At 37.9% G+C, this 19,082-nt stretch overlaps 1 protein-coding gene across 8 annotated transcripts in view; it reads right to left on the reverse strand.

Annotated features, from left to right (window-relative positions):
• Positions 1-1,106: 1,106 nt before the first annotated feature.
• CSNK1A1 (casein kinase 1 alpha 1) overlaps positions 1,107-19,082 on the reverse strand; it is a 56,942-nt gene continuing 38,966 nt past the window's right edge. For 2 of the 8 annotated variants that reach the window (XR_010126492.1, XR_010126491.1), the window contains 6 exons: positions 18,641-18,719; positions 16,728-16,802; positions 13,863-13,969; positions 12,308-12,420; positions 7,792-8,206; positions 5,611-6,069 (listed from right to left, as the gene is read on the reverse strand). Coding sequence is in view for 6 of the 8 variants with exons in the window: in XM_063665595.1 (XP_063521665.1) it covers positions 8,124-8,206; positions 12,308-12,420; positions 13,863-13,969; positions 16,728-16,802; positions 18,641-18,719 (457 nt within the window). In the remaining 2 variants the exon portion in view is untranslated. Of the gene's footprint in view, positions 3,633-5,610; positions 6,070-7,790; positions 8,207-9,745; positions 12,421-13,862; positions 13,970-16,727; positions 16,803-18,640; positions 18,720-19,082 lie in introns of those variants that run through there. The other 6 variants (XM_054487108.2, XM_054487106.2, XM_054487107.2 and 3 more) reach the window with 4 other exon arrangements.

Genomic DNA, 19,082 nt, shown 5'->3' on the forward strand with positions numbered 1-19,082 from the left:
CCGGGTTCAAGCGATTCTTCTGCCTCAGCCTCCTGAATAGCTGGGATTACAGGTGCCCGCTACCACACCCGGCTAATTTTTGTATTTTCAGTAGAGACAGGGTTTCACTACGTTGGCCAGGCTGGCACCATAATAGAATGTTCCAGGTTCATCTCATATTTCTCCATCCCAGGAGCCATTATTACTCTACTTTTGAGTATGTCCTCAAAACTGGTCTAACAAGTCATTTCAGAAAATTATTTCACTTCAACAATACACTGTTTGTTGATTCAACACAAACTGCATGGGCTGCTTAGATCAATTTACACTTGGTTCATCGCCATCTTTGGCTGTTTCAAACATACACTGCTAAAAAAAAAAGATTGTCATTAAGAATGTTACAATAGAAGTGGAAGTTTTGAGGAGGAAGAAAATCCCCCAAAATGTAAGCAATGGTAATAATGCATTTAAAGTATAGTCTCACAAAGTCTCACTTAAGAGAGCAGCACATCCAGGATACATATATTGATCTGCTGACACCACTTCTTTACTATACTTCATACAGATGTCCTCACATCTTGATTTACATGGTTATAACTGCTTAAAAACTGGCAAAGAGAAAATCTAAAATAATGCTTTATACCAGTTTGAGTCAGAACCAAACTGTTCCAGACTAGTTGGAAAACAACCCAGGAACTCACCTGCATTAAATGCTGAATTTAACTGAGCAAAAAATTTAACTCACCTGCATTAAATGCTGAATTTAACTGAGCTAAAAATGTCTAGGCCATCCCTTCTTAGAATTCCCATGACTCATTCTAGTCAAGAGCTATGAGAACATATCCCTTAATAGTTCAGCAAACTTTAGGGGAAACTAGCTCATTGTCTTGGGTTCTAAAGTTCTTTTGTTTGATTATTTTTATTATAATGAAATTAAACTTATGACTATTACAGCATGCTCAGCTTAAAACATTTATGAGTACTGCAAGGACTAACAGAAACAGGAAAAATCTTAATAAAAATATTTGTTGATGGGAAATCATTGTGAAAGCAAACCTCCAAATATTCATTTGTAAGCCATAAGAGGATAAGCACAACCATATGGGAGGAGATAACCAGTCTCTCCCTTCATATATATTCTTTTTTATTTCTTGTTATACCTTCCCAAAACAGAGACATTCAACAGTAGTTAGAATGGCCATCTCCCAACATTTTAAAAAAACTGCACCCCCCAATGGGTGAACAAAGTAAAGAGTAGTAACCTAGAGTTCAGCTGAGTAAGCCACTGTGAAGCCTTAAGTGGTGAGGTCTTCCAATTTCAGAGTGATGTGTCTTCAACTTGTATCATCATTTTAGCGGAAAAACATAATTTAATTTTGGTGAAATGAGATTCATCTCGCAACAGGATTAGTAACAGCATTCACTGAATTTCACATTCTTCTTTTGTGAACAGTGAAGAAAATGAATGGTAGCTAGAAGATCAATGGGATTCCAGCTCCAGCTGCAGATGGAATGACGATATACCAGGACAAAAAACACCTATATTTTGATTTACAAAGCTAACAGCAGTTTTAAATCTGCAACTTAATTACAGACCAACCACACCACAACCTTTTCAAATGGCAAAAATACAAAAAAGTGTTACAAAAATATTTCAGAAAAAGTGCATAGTCTAAGTGCATAGTAAATAAAAGCACTGAAAAATATCTTGCTAGAGGGAGTTCAGCTTGGAAGTTATTACCAAAGCTAAACATTTTTATTTTACACAAACTATACTCAAAAATAGCTTTATGAGACCGATTTCTGGCTAAAAGTATCAAAGGGTTTATTAGTCAAGAAACAAATACCTCAACCGACAAGGGTGGATAGAAAAGAAACAAAGAAGCTGCCTACCCCAAAAGTTCAGACTTAATAAAATTTCTTCAGTATTACGGTACTAATATCCCTTAATGGCAGAATGTGATAATCATGGAATTAATTATTGCTAAAGTAGTTTTCAAATAAAAAAAAAGAAAAAAGAAAACAAAACAAATTAAACTTGACACAATCTGACCAAACACGTGTCAATTTACAATTTCAAGGTTATTTTACAAAATACCTACATTTACACAATAGGCTCCCGGCAGCATTTCCAGACAAATGTTCTTTTAATTTATCCTGACATGCTATAAATGAATAAATTACACTATTTAAAAATTATCATCAGTAAGTTTTCCTTTCTCATGGGTCAGAGAAAAAGAAATGAGCGTGCAAAGAAGATTGAGAGGAAGCGCACGCACACAGATAACTTAAAGAAGCAGGAGGGGCTGGGGAGGGTCAACAATCACTGAACCTCACACAGTGTGATGCTCTCCAAGGGTGAAATTCAACTGCTTATAGCCATTTCAAAAGTATTTTAAAGAAAAATGTTTTGTAGGGAAACCCTTTAATGCTTTCATTTTTATTCAAAATCAGTCCAGCTGCTAGTCAGCGGGCAGCAGCTACAATACCAAGTTCTGGCAGTTGCAGTACTAGATATTGTGCCTGCAAGTCACAAAAAAAAAAAAAAAAAAGAAAAAAATGAAAGAATGCCTTTCCCCTTCAGACAAAAGAATTACTTTTTTCATTTTTCTTAAAAAAAGAGGAGAAGTTATAACACGAAACCTAAATTGACTTGCAAAGGAATACCATGTAACAAATGGCTTGAAGTAGTCTATCAAAAAATTGGGGAGATTTTTATTTAATAGTGAGTCAGCAAGGCATTTTTTGTTGTTTAAAAAAAAATCTCATTTCCTTACAGAAACAGTTTTTAGTTTTTAATGAACTTGTAAACAAAAAAGCTCCCATTTCAAAATAAAAACAAAATCCCAGATCATATAGATGTTTACAGTGATTACATTTATCTAAGCAACATACATACATGTTCAGTTGTAAGATGTTAACTAAATTTCTGTGACAAATATGCTTTTTTTTTTTTTAATACCAAGAACATTATAGAGTTAATGCAGAGTCCTAAGGATAATCTAGTAGTCACTAAGTTTTTCTTAAGTCTTCACTTTAGATGCTGTTATTTCTAGCACAATTAAGCAGGCAGAGTCTTTCATATGCTCAAACACTGGAATCTTTGGTTGCTACCATATCAGCTGGCTTGCAGACAAGAAGCCAACCATTTTAAGAATGTTTTAAGTGAACAACTTGCAAACCCCAGGGATGGAAAAACCCTAAGAATGCACAATTGTGAGCATTTACAACCATCACAACTGTGGCTGAAGACTGTTCATGCCGTTCTTCTGAAATGAGATCTCAAAGCAGTATAGTTCAAAACAAAAGGTTTTAACAAAAAATTGGCATATGCACAATTTCTCCACCAATTTTTGTGTGTCAACCATTTAGTTAACTTTTCCACTTGAAAAAATGCAATAGAAAACCGGACACCATGTTTCACTATCTCAGTTAATATTCACAATTACAGCGGCTACAACTCAGGATACAGCATCACCAATGCTGCCCAGAGTCAGTTTATACTGAAATTAAGTTCTTTACACCAAGTAAATGGTTGTCCACAACCACTGGCTAGTGTACATATGAACTAAAATTTCTAGATTTGGGGAGAAACAAATGCTGCTCCGATCATCTGCTCTGCTTCTTCTGTTCCTCAATTCATGCTTAGAAACCTGGTAAAAAATCAAAACAAAAAAAAAGTTAAAATTCCAAGTTAAAAATTTTAAATTACACCCAAAATATGGAAATTGGGTGGAACTGAGCCAATAATTATAGTGGCTCATGTTATTTCGTCTCTTGTGAAAAGTATTAGCTCAACTTTTTAAAACAGAAAAACATGAATCTATACTTAAAACTAACTTTTTCTGTTTTGAATGACTCTAGGAAGGAGTGGTACAGTGAATTCAAAGCCTCTCAGCATACTAAAATAATTATTAGTAATTCAAATGAGCATGTTTCTGCATTTTTAGTACCCAGAACATATTAGGCATTCACATATTTATCAAATCAATGAAAAACAGATTGCTTTGCTTTAACTAAAGAATACAATTTTAATACTACCATGAGCACAAATTATTTCTGACACAAATTAAAACGGTTAGCTTTAATAATAAATGCATTCAAGGCATAATTATCTGTATTATTTTACTAAACAAAGACCTGAGAAACACGTAATTTCTGTAGAGAAACCTTAGATAGACCTTTAAAACTTCTTTACCAGCCGCATTAGAAAGATTGTTTTGTGACTCATTTAAAAATGTAAGCAAGTGATGCTTTTTTGGCTTTATTTACTTCTCAAGCCTACACATTCTACAAATACTTCCCTCCTCCACCACAAGTAGACCCTAGGGCCTCTACATAGGCCCTAGGCCAAGTTTGAATACAAGAAGCCTCAGGTCATAACCACACTTTATCTACAGCTAAAGGCAAAGGGAGAAAATATGCCTGTCCCACAGCAATAGCCTGAAAATCTCTTAAGCACCGTTTTTCCTCTCACCAGACACCCACTCTGAGGCACCAATGCCCCTTTGTCCACCTCCTTACAAATGAGCTAGAAACTATAGCTCATTCTAGCCCACCCCAATCAATCCTCACTTCTTCAGCCCAGGTTATGTTTTCTTCAGTCATAAACTGCTCCTTTTTAGTTCTTTTTTCTTTTTTTTTGGAGACAGAGTCTCACTCTGTCACCCAGGCTGGAGGGCAGTGGCATGATCTTGGCTCACTGCAACCTCTGCCTCCTGGGTTCAAGCGATTCTCCTGCCTCAGCCTCCTGAGTAGCTGGGACTACAGGTGCCTGCCACCATGCCTGGCTAATTTTTGTGTTTATAGTAGAGACACGGTTTCACTGTGTTGGCCAGGCTGGTCTCAAACTCCTGACCTCGTGATCCACCCACCATGGCCTCCCAAAGTGTGGGGGTTACAGGTGGGAGCCACCGTGCCCGGCCTCTTTTACTTTTTAAACATTTGTTGGGCCATCTCCCATGGGCTTTGTGGGAGAAACAAAATAATTCTAATATTTATTTCTTATGCATATATGCCCATTTTTTTCTGGGAAATAATAGCAAACATACAACAGAGTAGGTGCATAATAGATCTTTGTTGCCTGGGTACTAAGTCCATAAGCAGCAAATGCCAAAAATGAAAGATAACAAAACTTTGAGAATATACTCCACCATAGGGAATATCATTTGATGCATGTTATTAAGAAGTTATTAGCGAGGTAAACCTTTCTTTTAAAAGTTGTCAAACCAAACCTTAATAAAAATCTGACTATACCTTGTGACCAAATTTTAATTTTAAAATACAGGAAAAGTTTCAAGCTTCTTGTTTGGGAGTTTAAAAAAGAAAAAAAGTACAATACAGGATAAGCTATGCAGGTTAAGAAACTAAGGATTAAACAGAAATTAAACAGATTAAACAGGATTAAACAGAATTCCCCCATCAGGATTTGGTTTCAAGTCTTGCAATTCTTCTTAAACATGATTTAAAAAATGTATTTTCACAACTACTAAAATTGCTGGGTTTCATCATAGTTTTCTTATGTAATCATATTAAACTAATTGTTATGGTGAATATACCAAATGGCTTTCAAAGGGAAAACCACCATCACTAACAAACTAAAATGGAAACATGCTACATTGTCAGTCAAAATACAAGGAAACTCTTGTGCCTTTAATAACAAGAAAACTTTAGAAAGTATCTGTACATCTTTTGACCTGTTATCTGAGGAACTGCTGAGTCAATAAATGATTACAATTGTTTAGAAACTGGTAAAAGGCTACCCTAACAATATTCCTGGTAGAATAGAGCAGTCAAATCCAGCTTTAACTCTTCAGATGGGTCAATGGTATGACACTCCAGCCAGGGATCAACATTTCTCCAGTGAATTGTCCTAAGATGTTACTGAAGTATGTTTAGGAAAAAACCTCAATAGGAATATTCAACAGGTATTCAACATTCAGTCTTGAAGTACTAAGCATTCTTTTCCCCAATACGCATTAGTCTTTGGTTTTTATCTTGCAGATTGGGTGGCTTATCCAGGCTTCCAAGAGTTCAAGGACCCATCTTCACTGTAACATCAGTTAAAATGAGGAATGAATCCCTTTATTCCTTTAAAAAAAAAAAAAAAAAAAAGGGCGGGGGGGGTAGTTAAAACAGAGTTGGAGGATGTGATGATTAAGAAGTTAATAGCTTAATTAAATTTCAAATCTGCAAAAAGCAAAAAAAAAAAAAGTTTATTTTTATATAACTAACAAGGACATTCTATCCCTGCCCACCACCCAATCTGAAATCTAAAATGTATGCTCTGGCCCAGACGAGGTGGCTCACATCTATAATGCTAACACTTTGGCAGGCTGAGGCAGAAGATCACTTAAAGCCAGGAGTTCCAAATAAACCTGGGCAACATAGTAAGACTTTGTCTATAAAAAAAATAAACAAAAGATATGTTTTTTTTTTTGAGATGAGGTCTTGCTGTTATGTTGCCCAGGCTGGACTTAAACTCCTGGGCTCAGGAGATCCTACCACCTCAGCCTCCCCACACAGTGTGTATCTGTTCTTATTTGTAAATTAATTTCAAATGTTTTCGACTTTTTAAATAGAACCAGAAACTAGTTCAAAGGGATATTTACGTAGTAGTAAGGCTTCTAAGTTTGTGATGGGCTTTTGAAATTTAGGATCCCTTCACGCTACAAGACAACTTTTTAAGTTATTTTGAATATATTAATTATGCTATGTCATTTATACTAACTTTTCCCATAACATGGCTGTGTTTTTTCTTTTCTTTTTTTTGAGACAGAGTCTCGCTCTGTCACCCAGGCTGGAGTACAACGGCGCGATCTCCACCCACTGCAAGCTCCCGTCTCCTGGGTTCACGCCATTCTCCTGCCTCAGCCTCTCAAGTAGCTGGGACTACAGGCACCTGCCACCACGCCCGGCTAAATTTTTTTTTTTTTTTTTTTTTTTGAAGGTGGAGTCTCGCTCTGACGCCCAGGCTGGAGGGCAGTGGCGTGATCCTGGCTCACTGCAAGCTCCGCCTCCTGGGTTCACGCCATTCTCCTGCCTCAGCCTCCCAAGTAGCTGGGACTATAGGCGCCCGCCACCACGCCCGGCTAATTTTTTGTATTTTTAGTACAGATGGAGTTTCACCATGTTAGCCAGGATGGTCTGGATATCCTGACCTTGTGATCCGCCCTCCTCGACCTCCCAAAGTGCTGGGATTACAGGCATGAGCCACCGTGCCTGGCCCCGGCTAATTTTTTGTATTTTTAGTAAAGACAGGGTTTCACTGTGTTAGCCAGGATGGTCTCAATCTCCTGACCTCATGATCTGCCCACCTCAGCCTCCCAAAGTGCTGGGATTACAGAAGCGAGCCACCGCGCCCAGCCTTTTTTTTTCTTTTCTCTTCTTTTTTAAATTATTTAAAATAGAGATGAGGTCTCCCTATATTGTCCAGATGGTTCTCAAAATCCTGAGCTCAAGTGATCTTCCCATCTAGCCTCAAAAATGCTGGGATTATAGGAGTGAGCCACAGTGCCTGGCTGCTTGTGTGGTTCTGTTGGTTGCACAGAATTAAGCTTGGAGAATTTTAAAATAGATTGGCAGCATCTAAAGTTAAAGAAGAATAATAATAATAAAAAACCTGTAATAACTCTTCCTTCCCTACAGAAACTAAAAGAGTATTTAAAGTTGGGAAAGACAAATGACAATTTTAAGTACAGAAGGTATACATTATTCCTAAACTGCATTAAAAAACAGACTGAATTCTTTTGTCTTCCTTATAACAGAATTCATTCTGCTACACATTTCTGATGTTCTGGAGTTTTAAAATACCTGTTTATAATTGATTCTTTCCCCAGCTGGTAGATGGTCTGCACTCAACACCACTGAGTCACAGCAACACTGTACTCTTCTAGGTCTTCTAACGGTTGTGCTATCATCCAGATGATCTAACAAGTTGCAGAATTTGAAGGTCCAGCAGTCTTGGAGACATGGACTCCAGATGACCACAAACCAACTCTTGCACTTTCATCGGCATTTCCTGTTGGGTTATTTAGATCTTTCCAGCTTTACTGTCCACAGTAAAAAAAAAAAAAAAGCTGACAAAAACTCAAGATTTCAGCAAGAAGATGCGGTTCCCTGGTACTTCTTAGAATTGAGTGTATTCAGAGCAGTGTGTTCAGACTGTCCAGGTGTTTCAAGATCTTCCCCTGTGATGTGGGTGTGCTGCTGAATGACCAGCACGTTCCTAGCAGCAATTGGTGAAGTCAGAAAAAGTCAAACTAGACATAAATGGTAGATGCAGCCCAGTAAAACTGGAAGGTAATTCAAGGAAGACTGTGGACATGGTAGGTCAATGTGATAGAAAAATAATATTTGTAATCTCCTCTGAATGTCAACACTTTGATAGCCGTCTATATTATTATGATAAAACTCTGCTTAGTAACTATGGTTAGGGTAGTAAACAGATGGGTTAAGATGATGAGAGTACATAATAGTAGAATTATCCAAGAATCCACCTTTGGGTTCACTACCTTCTGAAATTCTCCCCCACCTCTTCCTGCCCTCAATTAAAGAAACACTTAACTTCATTAGATTTTGAATGTCCTAAAAATATTTCATTTTCCTTTACTTATTTTTAATATCTTGAAAAATACTTTTTTGATAATCACACATAGTCAAAGGGAGTGAAATACATTTTGAAGTGTGTTGGGTGTGAATCTTATGTATTTTTCTTAGGAACATGAATAAAAACAGTAATTATAATCTTGTAGTAACTGAACATTAAAAACTAGTATAGATAATAATTGGCATAAAGAGAAGTCTTTTGATGGATATTGGAATGGAGTATTTGAAAAGATCTAAAGAATATAAGGAAGACAGAAGTCTGCCTATTATTTAATAGGCCCACATTAGCTAGATAAGCCAGACTTAAAGAATCTTTAAACATTCTTAGTAAGTTATTAAAACGACACCATTTTTACTGAAGAAATAACAGATATATTTTTCAAAAATTACCATATAAAACATTAGTAAACGCTACCATTTTGGGGATTTTCCTACATTAGAGATTTCCTTGCTTAAAATACACTTACGAAACTTTTTTTAGTATTATTGAACTTAGTTCAATAACACTAAATCCTCTGAAAGTTTAACTCTGTGAAGAGTAATAAAATGAATTTAAAAAGCACCTTCTAAAAATTCCTTGTTGTGACACAGGGTCTCATCTGTTGCCCAGGCTGGAGTGCAGTGGCATGATCACAGCTCTCATTGCAGCCTCAACCTCCAGGGCTCAGGTGATACTCCCACCTCAGCCTCCCAACACAGCTGGGTTCACAGGCACTCACCACTGTGCCTGGTGCTTTTTTTTTTTTTTTTTGGGGGGGGGTTGGGGAGGATATGGGAGGGAGCTGGGACAGGGTCTTACTATGTGGCCCAGGCAAGTCTAGAACTCCTAGGGTAAAGCAATTCTCCCACCTCAGCCTCCCAAATGTGTTGGAATAACAGGCATGAGCCACTGTGCCTGTCCTAAAGTTTTTAACTAGAAAAACCCAGTAGGATGTTTTCATCATTATTAAAACGATTTATTGGAATCAATGAATCATTGAGCTGTATGAGTTCCTTTCTTTTTTTTTTTTTGAGACAGAGTCTCACTCTATCACCCAGGCTGGAGTGCAGTGGCACAATCTTGGCTCACTGCAACCTCCACCTCCCAGGTTCAAGCAATTCTCCTGCCTCAGCCTCCCAAATAGCTGGGACCACAGGTGCATGCCACCACACCTGGCTATTTTTGTATTTTTTGTAGAGATGGGTTTCCACCATGTTGGCCAGACTCTCGAACTCCTGGCCTCAAGTGATCTGCTTGCCTCAGCCTCTCAAAGTGCTGGGATAACAGGCATGAGCCACTGCGCCCAGCTGAGTTATTTCTTAAATAAAGAACCACTATAGTGGACCTTAAGAGACTATGCTTTTAAATGCCCTTGTTACTTAGAGACTGGAAGCAGGAATAACATAGAGCAATTGTTTTCAAACTCCAGAATTCCTAGGAGATTTCTTAAAGGATAACCTGCTGGGCTGGGGGTAGAAGTTAGGGGAATATGTTCCTCATGCTTATTTCATGCCTAAGGCCCGAAAGCCAGCTACATTTTCATGGTTTATGAGAATTTCATGTAAGATTCGTCTTGAGCACAAAGTTTTGTATTAAAAAAGAAAAACAGATGTTTTCAAGATGTCAAAGAGCAAAAAGAAGTCTGTGTTCTGTGAAGTGGCACTTTTCGGTAGCAATACAGATGTACTGCCTTGGAAGTGTATTTCTGAAAAGCAGTCAATGACATGTGATGTGTTTTATGAAAAGCCTAATTTTTCAAGCCCATGTTTATGTGATAATTTGTATGACCATTGTCTCTAATGTCACTATAAAATTTTTATAAGATTTTAAGTTGCTTTTACAAAAAATAGCTACAATACAAAATAAGGATTAAACAAGTTTAATTACAGTTCTTCCCACCCCCCCCGCCAAGGAAACTAACTCAGTGGCTCCAACTTTTCTCATCTTTAAGATCTGGATAGGGCAGGACACAAATTCTGCTTGTTTATTGAATAAGAGACACACAGTAAACTAACAAAGAAACTAACTCAAAATAAGGTAATTCTTTCTGAAATCTGCTGAATGCCTGAAGTAAAATGTTCTAGGTCAGAAGAGATTTCAATCTAATTTTAGTTATAGAAACTGCAACCTGTGATGATCCTATTATCCCAGCTAGCTTTCGGCAAAATTGGTTTCATTTTGTGAGAAAAAGCAAATATACTATAGGTTGTCAGGTGTAACAAGTCCTTGGGTTAGAGACTCTATTTGGTCTTACCTAAAATGGTAGGACTGTTTTTCAGTGACACTAGCTACATAACACATTATGAACTTCTTGGCACTATGATTAGTTACACAATGATTAAAACACTCAAAAGGAGCAACTATCCCAACTGAGATGCAGAGGCAGAGCACTGTGTGAACATTAGGGTTTGCTATCCTGAGTTTAAATGTCACCATCTGAAAAACCCAACGACAATAAACCTTCAACTTTAAATCCTTCCCAAATACAAAAACATGGAATAGAAGCATCTCAACTTCATTCCTAACAGATGAGCTGCTGGGATGAGGATGACATCAGTTAATAATATTTCTTGAAAAGTATCTTCAGATTAGAATCTATTTTTAAATAATAAAATAGTTTAAATACAACACTAATAATGTGAACCAAAGATTAATCTATAAAGGCCAAGTTCAGACTAGAGCAGTCATTCAGAAATTTAAAAATTAGAAACCAAGAGCCAAATCTTACTTGCCCACTACTTCCAGAAAGTAGGCAGGTATCATCAGGAGGTAAGCTCCAGAAATGGGAAAAGAAAAACAAAACATGAAAACGGGAGTCAAACTGTATAGCAACAGTGTGCCCTAACAGTTCTACTCCTTACAGGCAGTAAGAGTGCCAGAGAAAGGTAGAAAGGAAATAAGACTAGCGGTTTCAACGGCATTTGCCCCAGTTACCTTCAATTTGCAAGGCCTGGCTGCAGACTGCAATTCCACATTAAACCCTGGGAGCCTGATATTTGCAACATTGTAAAAAATCAAGCCAAAAACAAAGAAATCGTTTTGAAATTAAGATCATATGTAGTTAAACTGCAAATAAAAGAATTATTTTTGTGACTAGAAAAGATGTGCTGCGCTTTGCATTTATTTGAGCATTTAAGAGAGAAAATGAGATGCTCTGCAACTGAGAAGACAGACACTTTGGGGGTAATGCCAAACTCACCTCTTAAAATTACAACACGTTCACAATTTTCCATTTTAAATGCTAAAGCATTAACATGCAAAATAAAAAATCTTAACATTGTTAGTCTGAAATAAAGTCAAAATATGGCTAACCAAATTCATTATTAGAAATCAACAAGTGTTAGGTCTAGGATTTTGGATTGATTGATTATATTATATTCCCAACACCAAATTTTTGGAAAGGGGGTTAATGAATGAGTAAAAAAGATGCAGTTGTTAAAAAATGACCCAAAATCCCAAGAGAAATGATATAAATATATACACATATATGTATATACAAATACATATACATATATATGAACAAGGACATTTGGGTTTAAAGTTAGTAGTCAAATTTTCCAAGGACGTCTTTTTTTTTCTTTAACACAGAGCCAAATTTTTATGTATTTTAAAACCACCTCCTTGATCTAACACTGTTAGAAATGAATTACCCAATTTTGTATTCAATTTTTTCCCTGTAACGTCACTTGGTTCTTGGCTACTAACCTTTCATGTTACTCTTGGTTTTGTCAGTTTGCTTGCCTGTGGGGGTTTGGGCCTGCTGACCCTGCCCACTGGAAGAGGCTGCCTGCTGTGCTGCTTTCTGCTTTAACATTGTCCAATCAAATGTGTAGTCATATTGATGGTTCAGGGTCCTGGAAAACATAAAATATTTTATGTTAATCCTTTAATAACAGAGTCCAGTTATATAACCTACTAACTTTTTAAGACAGTGAGAGCATTTCTTTACACAACGAATATTTCCTCAAGTGTGGCAGCTTCTAAAATATTTCTTATTATAGATGAAAAAGGCAGCATGAAAACTGAAACACGAAATCAAGCTGTCAGTTATCTAGGGGAATACTCATAAGAGGAGGTACTTCCTAAAAACAAGTAAGAGTAAATATTCAACTGGAAGTTTGGGAATAAGATGTCTGACTGGTGCCTGGGGAAGACACTTTTCTGGGGTTAAAAGATTACCTGAATTCTCTCTTTCTTTTTTTTTTTTGAGACCAAGTTTTGCTCTTGTTGCCCAGGCTGGAGTGCAGTGCAGTGGTGCAATCTCGGCTCACTGCAACCTCCATCTCGCAGGTTCAAGCAATTCTCCTGCCTCAGCCTCCTAAGTAGCTGGGATTACAGGCGCCTGCCACCATACCCAGCTAATTTTTGTATTTGTAGCAGAAACGAGGTTTCACCATGTTGGCCAGGCTGGTCTCAAGCTCCTGGCCTCAGGTGATCCACCCCCATCGGCCTCCCAAAGTGCTAGGATTATAGGTGTGAGCCACTGCACCTGGCAGATTACTTGAATTCTTTGTTTTTCTCTTTTGAAACAGAGCCTCACTGTCACCCAGGTTGGAGTGCACTGGGGGGATCTCAGCTGACTGCAACCTCCGCTTCCCAGGTTCAAGAGGTTCTCCTGCCTCAGCCTCCCAAGTCGCTGGGATTAAAGGCAAGCACCACCTCACCCGGCTAATTTTTGTATTTTTAGTAAAGATGGGGTTTCACCATGTTGGGCAGACTGGTCTCTAACTCTTGACCTCAAGCAATCTGCCTGCCTCAGCCTCTCAAAGTGCTGGGATTACAGGCATGAGCCACCGTACCTGGCCGGATTACCTCAATTCTTACTCTCTTCCAACTAAGAGTCTGAGCCACATGTAACCTATTTCCCCCCCTTTTTCAAGACCAGTTCTGGGTTGTGCCTAAGGAACCCTACCCTAGTTTAGGACTGCTACCACTTGATCAGACTCCATGACTATGTGGTATTTTAATTGCTTTTTATTTGCTACTGTAACAAAGTTGGAGCGTTCCAGAAGGCACTGACAGCCACTTATATCTAAGATGAATTATAACTATTCTGGAAAAGTTACATTCTACTTTGAGTATGATTCAACTCTCCATCCACTCCAAACTAAAATCACCTATTTACACTACAAATAGAAAAATGCCAAATTAGTCCCAAATAAATCAGTTTCTTAAACCTTTTATTCATGTTAGCTAGATCTGCTTTACTTTAGTATTTATCAAAATGAATTTGTTAGGTAAATTTAACCAATTTCCCTCACAGAGTTTATAATCTTAAAATACCTTAAAAACTGACCTGAAAAGAATGCGGAATAGCTGCCTCAGATACATGTAATCTGGGGCTTCCTCAAAGCGTAGCCCACGACAATAGTTTAAGTACATCGCAAATTCTGCAGGAAACCCCTATAGGTTCAAGGGTTAAAACAAAGTTAAAAACAAACATTTCAAGATAGAAAAATAAGTGCATTTAAGTATAAGCAAAAAGATATTTTTAGGTGGGATATTTTACCATTTCATAGGAAGATATGAGAGCTAAAATGATGGCTTGGTCTCCTCATAAATTTAAATAAAATTTCATGACCCTACCTACCCTATTATGTACACTATTAGTAGAAGAAATACATATGTTTTTCCCATATAGTGCTTTTCCTATACAGTACTATGTTCTTAAATAACTTATATAGCCCACTTGTTAAAACCTGTCATTTTATCAAAGTCCCGCCTCTTCATGAACTTCTTTTTCTTTTTTAAAGACAGGGTCTCAATCTGTCTCCCAGGCTGGAATGCAGTAGTGTAATCTCAGCTTACTGCAATCTCCACCTCCCAGGCTTCAAGCGATCCTCCAACCTCAGCTTCCTGAGTAGCTGGGACTACAGGCACGAGCTACCACGCCCAGCTAATTTTTTGTATTTTTTAGTAGAGACAGGGTTTTGTCATATTGCCAAGGATGGTCTCAAATTCCCGAGCTCAAGAGATCTGCCCCCCCCCCTTGGCCTCCTCGGTCTCCCACGGTGCTGGGATTACAGGTGTGAGCCACCATGCCCAGCCTTCAGAAGTTTCTAAATGGTTGCATGATATTCTACCTAGTATATACATCATTAACTTGTTCTTTATAATTGAACATTTGGATGTATTCTAATTTTTCTCTATTATTAATAATACTGCTAAGTCCATCTGTGGGCACAGAATTTTTCCATTTAGCTCCTTAGGAAAGATTCTCAACAATGTATAAACATTTTCAAGACTCTAGGTATTAGTCACCAAAAGGATTTCCCCAATCAGCAATGTGGAAATACAAAATATTAAAAGAGCACAAACCTCTATATCTCCTCTCCTAGAGTAAACGCCAATGTGGAGAGTGGTAAAGTTAAAGGAAGCAGTCTTCTTTCTACAACCTTATGATTGTGGAGTTAAAGTTACAATCTCTTTCTACAACCTTATGAGAAATTTCTCATGTCCTGGAGTTAGGAAGGATAGAATGGAAATGCTTGCAACATTTTTTATTGATTGCACTGATATAAATTGGGTGACCACTTGAAACATATACATATGTTAAAAGATGTAAAATAACACATATTATACATCTTTCTAAAACTCTACATTTATATACATTTATGGCCCGTGTTAATGGTAAACAGTATGACAATGAGACTGAAAACAATCTCACCACTTTATAATTACTATTTTAACTCTCACTGATTTCTTCCCTCAACTATTTATTTGTATACTGCTTTGTACTTAATTTCAGGTATACAATTCTTTCTTGTCTGAAAGACCGTATGGCCTTCTTTTTATGGACAAGATCATGATTATTCATCATGACACAAATACCTCTCTATTCTAAACTCAATTGCCTTTCTATGAAGTTGAAAATTTCAGAAAAAATGAGTATGATTCAAACTGTCTTCTGTATTCCTGTATTGTTGGAGAGCTGCTATTTTGGATTGCTCCAATCTGTCTGCATGTTTCCCTGTTCCTTAATGTACTAATTGTTGATAACCTTTCTTTTCCAGCACTAGTTTAGGGTAAGGAGAATATTTCTTACTTTTTCTTATAGATTAATGAGGTTCTATTGAAAATGTTTACCTGCCCTGTTTATTTACCCCTAGTTTTCAACAGATTAGAGAGCCCTAACAAACCAGAAACATAAAACACTTATTTTACTTACTTAAAACGTTTATTTAACTTATTTTTTATTATTATTTTACTTATTTTTGTTGTTGTTGCGACAGGGTCTCACTCTGTCACCCAAGCTGGACTGCAGTGGTGCAATCTTGGCTCACTGCAGCCTCGACCTCCTGGGCTCAAGCATCCTGCCCCAGCATCCCCAAGAAGCTGGGATTACAGGCATGCGTCACCATGCCAGGCTAATTTTTGCATTTTTTGTAGCGATGGGGTTTCACCATGTTGCCTAGACTGGTCTCGAACGCCAGAGCTCAAGCGATCCACCCTCCTCAGCCTACCAAAGTGACTACAGCTGTGAGCCACTGTGCCTAGCAAAACACTTATTTAAAAAGACCCCTATGTTAAAAGCCCTTGTTAAAGATATTTAGAATAATAAAAATGTAAATTTAAAATGGTGAATAGCTACCTAACTCGATGTTACAAATTCCAGAGCTGGCAAATAAAATGTTCCTTTTTCTTCTTGGATCACTCATTCATTTATTCACTCATTTGAGACAGAGTCTTACTCTGTTACCCAGGCTGGAGTGCAGTGGCACAATCTCAGATCCTTGCAAGACAGCCAAGACTGTACCACTGCAATTGGCGCCTCCCGGGCTCAAGTGATCCTCCTGCCTCAGGCTCCTGTGTAGCTGGGACCACAGATGTGCATCACTGCACCCAGCTAATTTTTGTATTTTTGGTAGATAAGGGATTTCACCATGTTGCCCAGGCTGGTCTTGTGGAACTTCTGGGCTCAAGCGATCCGCCCACCTCGGCCTTCTAAAGTGCTGGGATTGCAGGCGTGAGCCACTGTGCCCAGCCGGATCATTTATCTATTAAGGTAGAAATGGGGTTTCCCTATGTTGCCCAGGCTGGTCTTGAACTCCTGGGCTCAAGTGATCTACTGCCTTGGCCTCCCAAACTGCTGGGATTACAGGCATGAGCCATTGTGCCTGGCTTCATTTATATTTTTTTAATATTCATCATACATACTTACCTTACATAAAACTTCAACAGGCGTGGACATCTTCTTTTCACTAATCTTTTCGTATTTTTGTTTCTTTGTTGCAGCCTGTGGAAAAGAATAAAATAAAAAAGATATACTCAGTGCTACTGAGAAGAACCATGGTAGTTTAATGCACTAGACATATAAACATATACCTGTGAGATTCAAGAGAAATTTTAACCCAGAATTTAAAAAATCAAAGTATAATACATCTAACAAAAATTTTTCCCAAACTGTTAACTTCTGATGTAAGTTTCTTCTCTAAGAATATAATTTTAGTTATAGGGAAAGGGTGAGTCTAATAGGAATGAATATATGGATATTAGATTTAAGTAAAAATGGCTGGGGCCAAAATTGAAAAGCATTTTCATTCTTTCTATATATTTTTTTTAAGGAGATGGGGTCTCACTATGTTGCCCAGGCTGGAGTGCAGTAGCCATTCACAGGCTCAGCAGTAATTCCCTGTGGCCTCCAACTCCTGGCCTAAAGCAGTCCTCCTGATTCAGCCTATCAAGTAGCTGGGACTACAGGTGTGCATCATCATACCCAGCTGAAAAGCATTTTCTTTCCTTTTTCCTTTTCTTTGTTTTTTGTTTGTTTGTTTATTTTTTTGAGACAAGGTCTCCCTCGGTTGCCCAGGCTGGAATGCAGTGGCTCGATTATAGCTCGCTCGAACTCCTGGGCTCAAAGCAATCCTCCCAGCTCAGCCTCCTGAGTAATTGGGGCTACAGGCATGTGACACTACACCCTGCTATTTTTTTTTTTTTAAGTAGAGGTGAGGTCTTGCCATATTGACCAGGCTGGTCTTGAACTCCTGGGCTCAAGTGACCCGCCTGGCTGGGCCTTCCAAAGTGTTGAAGATTATAGGCATGAGCCACCATGCTCAGCCTGAAAAGCATTTTCTTAACCCATGTTCAACATAAGGGCAAAGGCATCAGATTAATACAAAAAAATTTGTTCATCAATTAGTGACATTAATAAATGGAGTTAACTGTATAAGTCACAATATTTTTCTAAACTAAAAATACTCATATTAGATAAAGCTACCTACCCAAGGACTGAGCACTACAACTAGCTCACAGCCACTCAATAAATACAGGTATTCCTCCAAAGAACTGGTAAGGTACCAAAATAGCCATTAAAATTTAGGACACACCAACAGTGGTGACTCACACCTGTAATCCCAGTACTTTGGGATGCTGAAGCGGGAGAATCGCTTGAGCCCAAGAGTTTGAGACCAGTCTGGGCAACACAGTGAGGCACTGTCTCTACAAAAAATACTTTAAAAATTAGCTGGGCATGGTGGCATGTTCCTGTAGTCCCAGCTACAGGTAGGAGGCTGAGGTAGGAGGACTGCTTGAGCCCAGGAGGTTGAGGCTGCAGTGAGCCAGGCATTCCGGCTTGGGCAACAGAGCAAGACCATTCCCCAGGCCCCCACCCCCACCCAAAATTAGGACACGGTGATTTATCATTAACACACACTCACAAAAGTAACAGTAAACTCCTAGCTAATAGAAACAAAATGTTAGGACATGTATTGCTGGATAAACAGGTCTTGCTGTACATAAAAACATACATTTTCAACATAATGGCAACCCATCAAAATGAGAAAGTCTCCACCTTTCTTAGTCCATGCCCACTTCCATCTAGACAGAGCTAGTGGCTACCAGTGGGTACCAGCTTACTGTCTCTCAGAGGACACTGTTCTTCAGCTGAACTAAGTTCTTACTAAAATGATCTGGTTTCATTTTCCCAGATAAAAGGTAAAAAGTAAATTAAGGTTAATTCTTTATTATCTCAGAAAAATCTCAGACTTAGAAAGGACCTTAAATCTTATCTTCTCCAATATATATTTTTATTCTAAAAAAGAGAGAGAAAAATCTGATAATGTGAGTCTGGTTTACCTTTAGCCCTTGCCATGGCAGGCTGGTTCTATTAAAATACATCAAAACATATCCTAATGATTCCATGTCATCTCGGCGACTAGAAAAGAGAACGTAATTTTATAAACTGGAACTATTATGATGAAAAACATATGAAAGAAAGTCAAGTACCCAGAAGAAATGTTCCCAAATGAGGAGGGAACACTATTTGGTGTCTTACGCAAGAAGCTACTTATTTAAGGTGATTTTAAAAAGTTCATGTGTTACCTACCTCTAAACAAAACTTCTTCCATGGAATCCAAAATCAGACGAACAAGTGTCTTACAATTTAAAAGAACAAAAAGGATTTGGCTAAACAACCCTCTAAATGAGCTTAATGAACCAAGCAGGATGACATTTCTATATTTTGCAGAAACTCATTAAAAAAAACTTCAGGAGTACTGAAAAGGAGTTACAACTTAAA

This window comes from Pongo pygmaeus, chromosome 4 (genome assembly GCF_028885625.2).
Source record: "Pongo pygmaeus isolate AG05252 chromosome 4, NHGRI_mPonPyg2-v2.0_pri, whole genome shotgun sequence".
Classification (NCBI taxonomy): domain Eukaryota; kingdom Metazoa; phylum Chordata; class Mammalia; order Primates; family Hominidae; genus Pongo; species Pongo pygmaeus.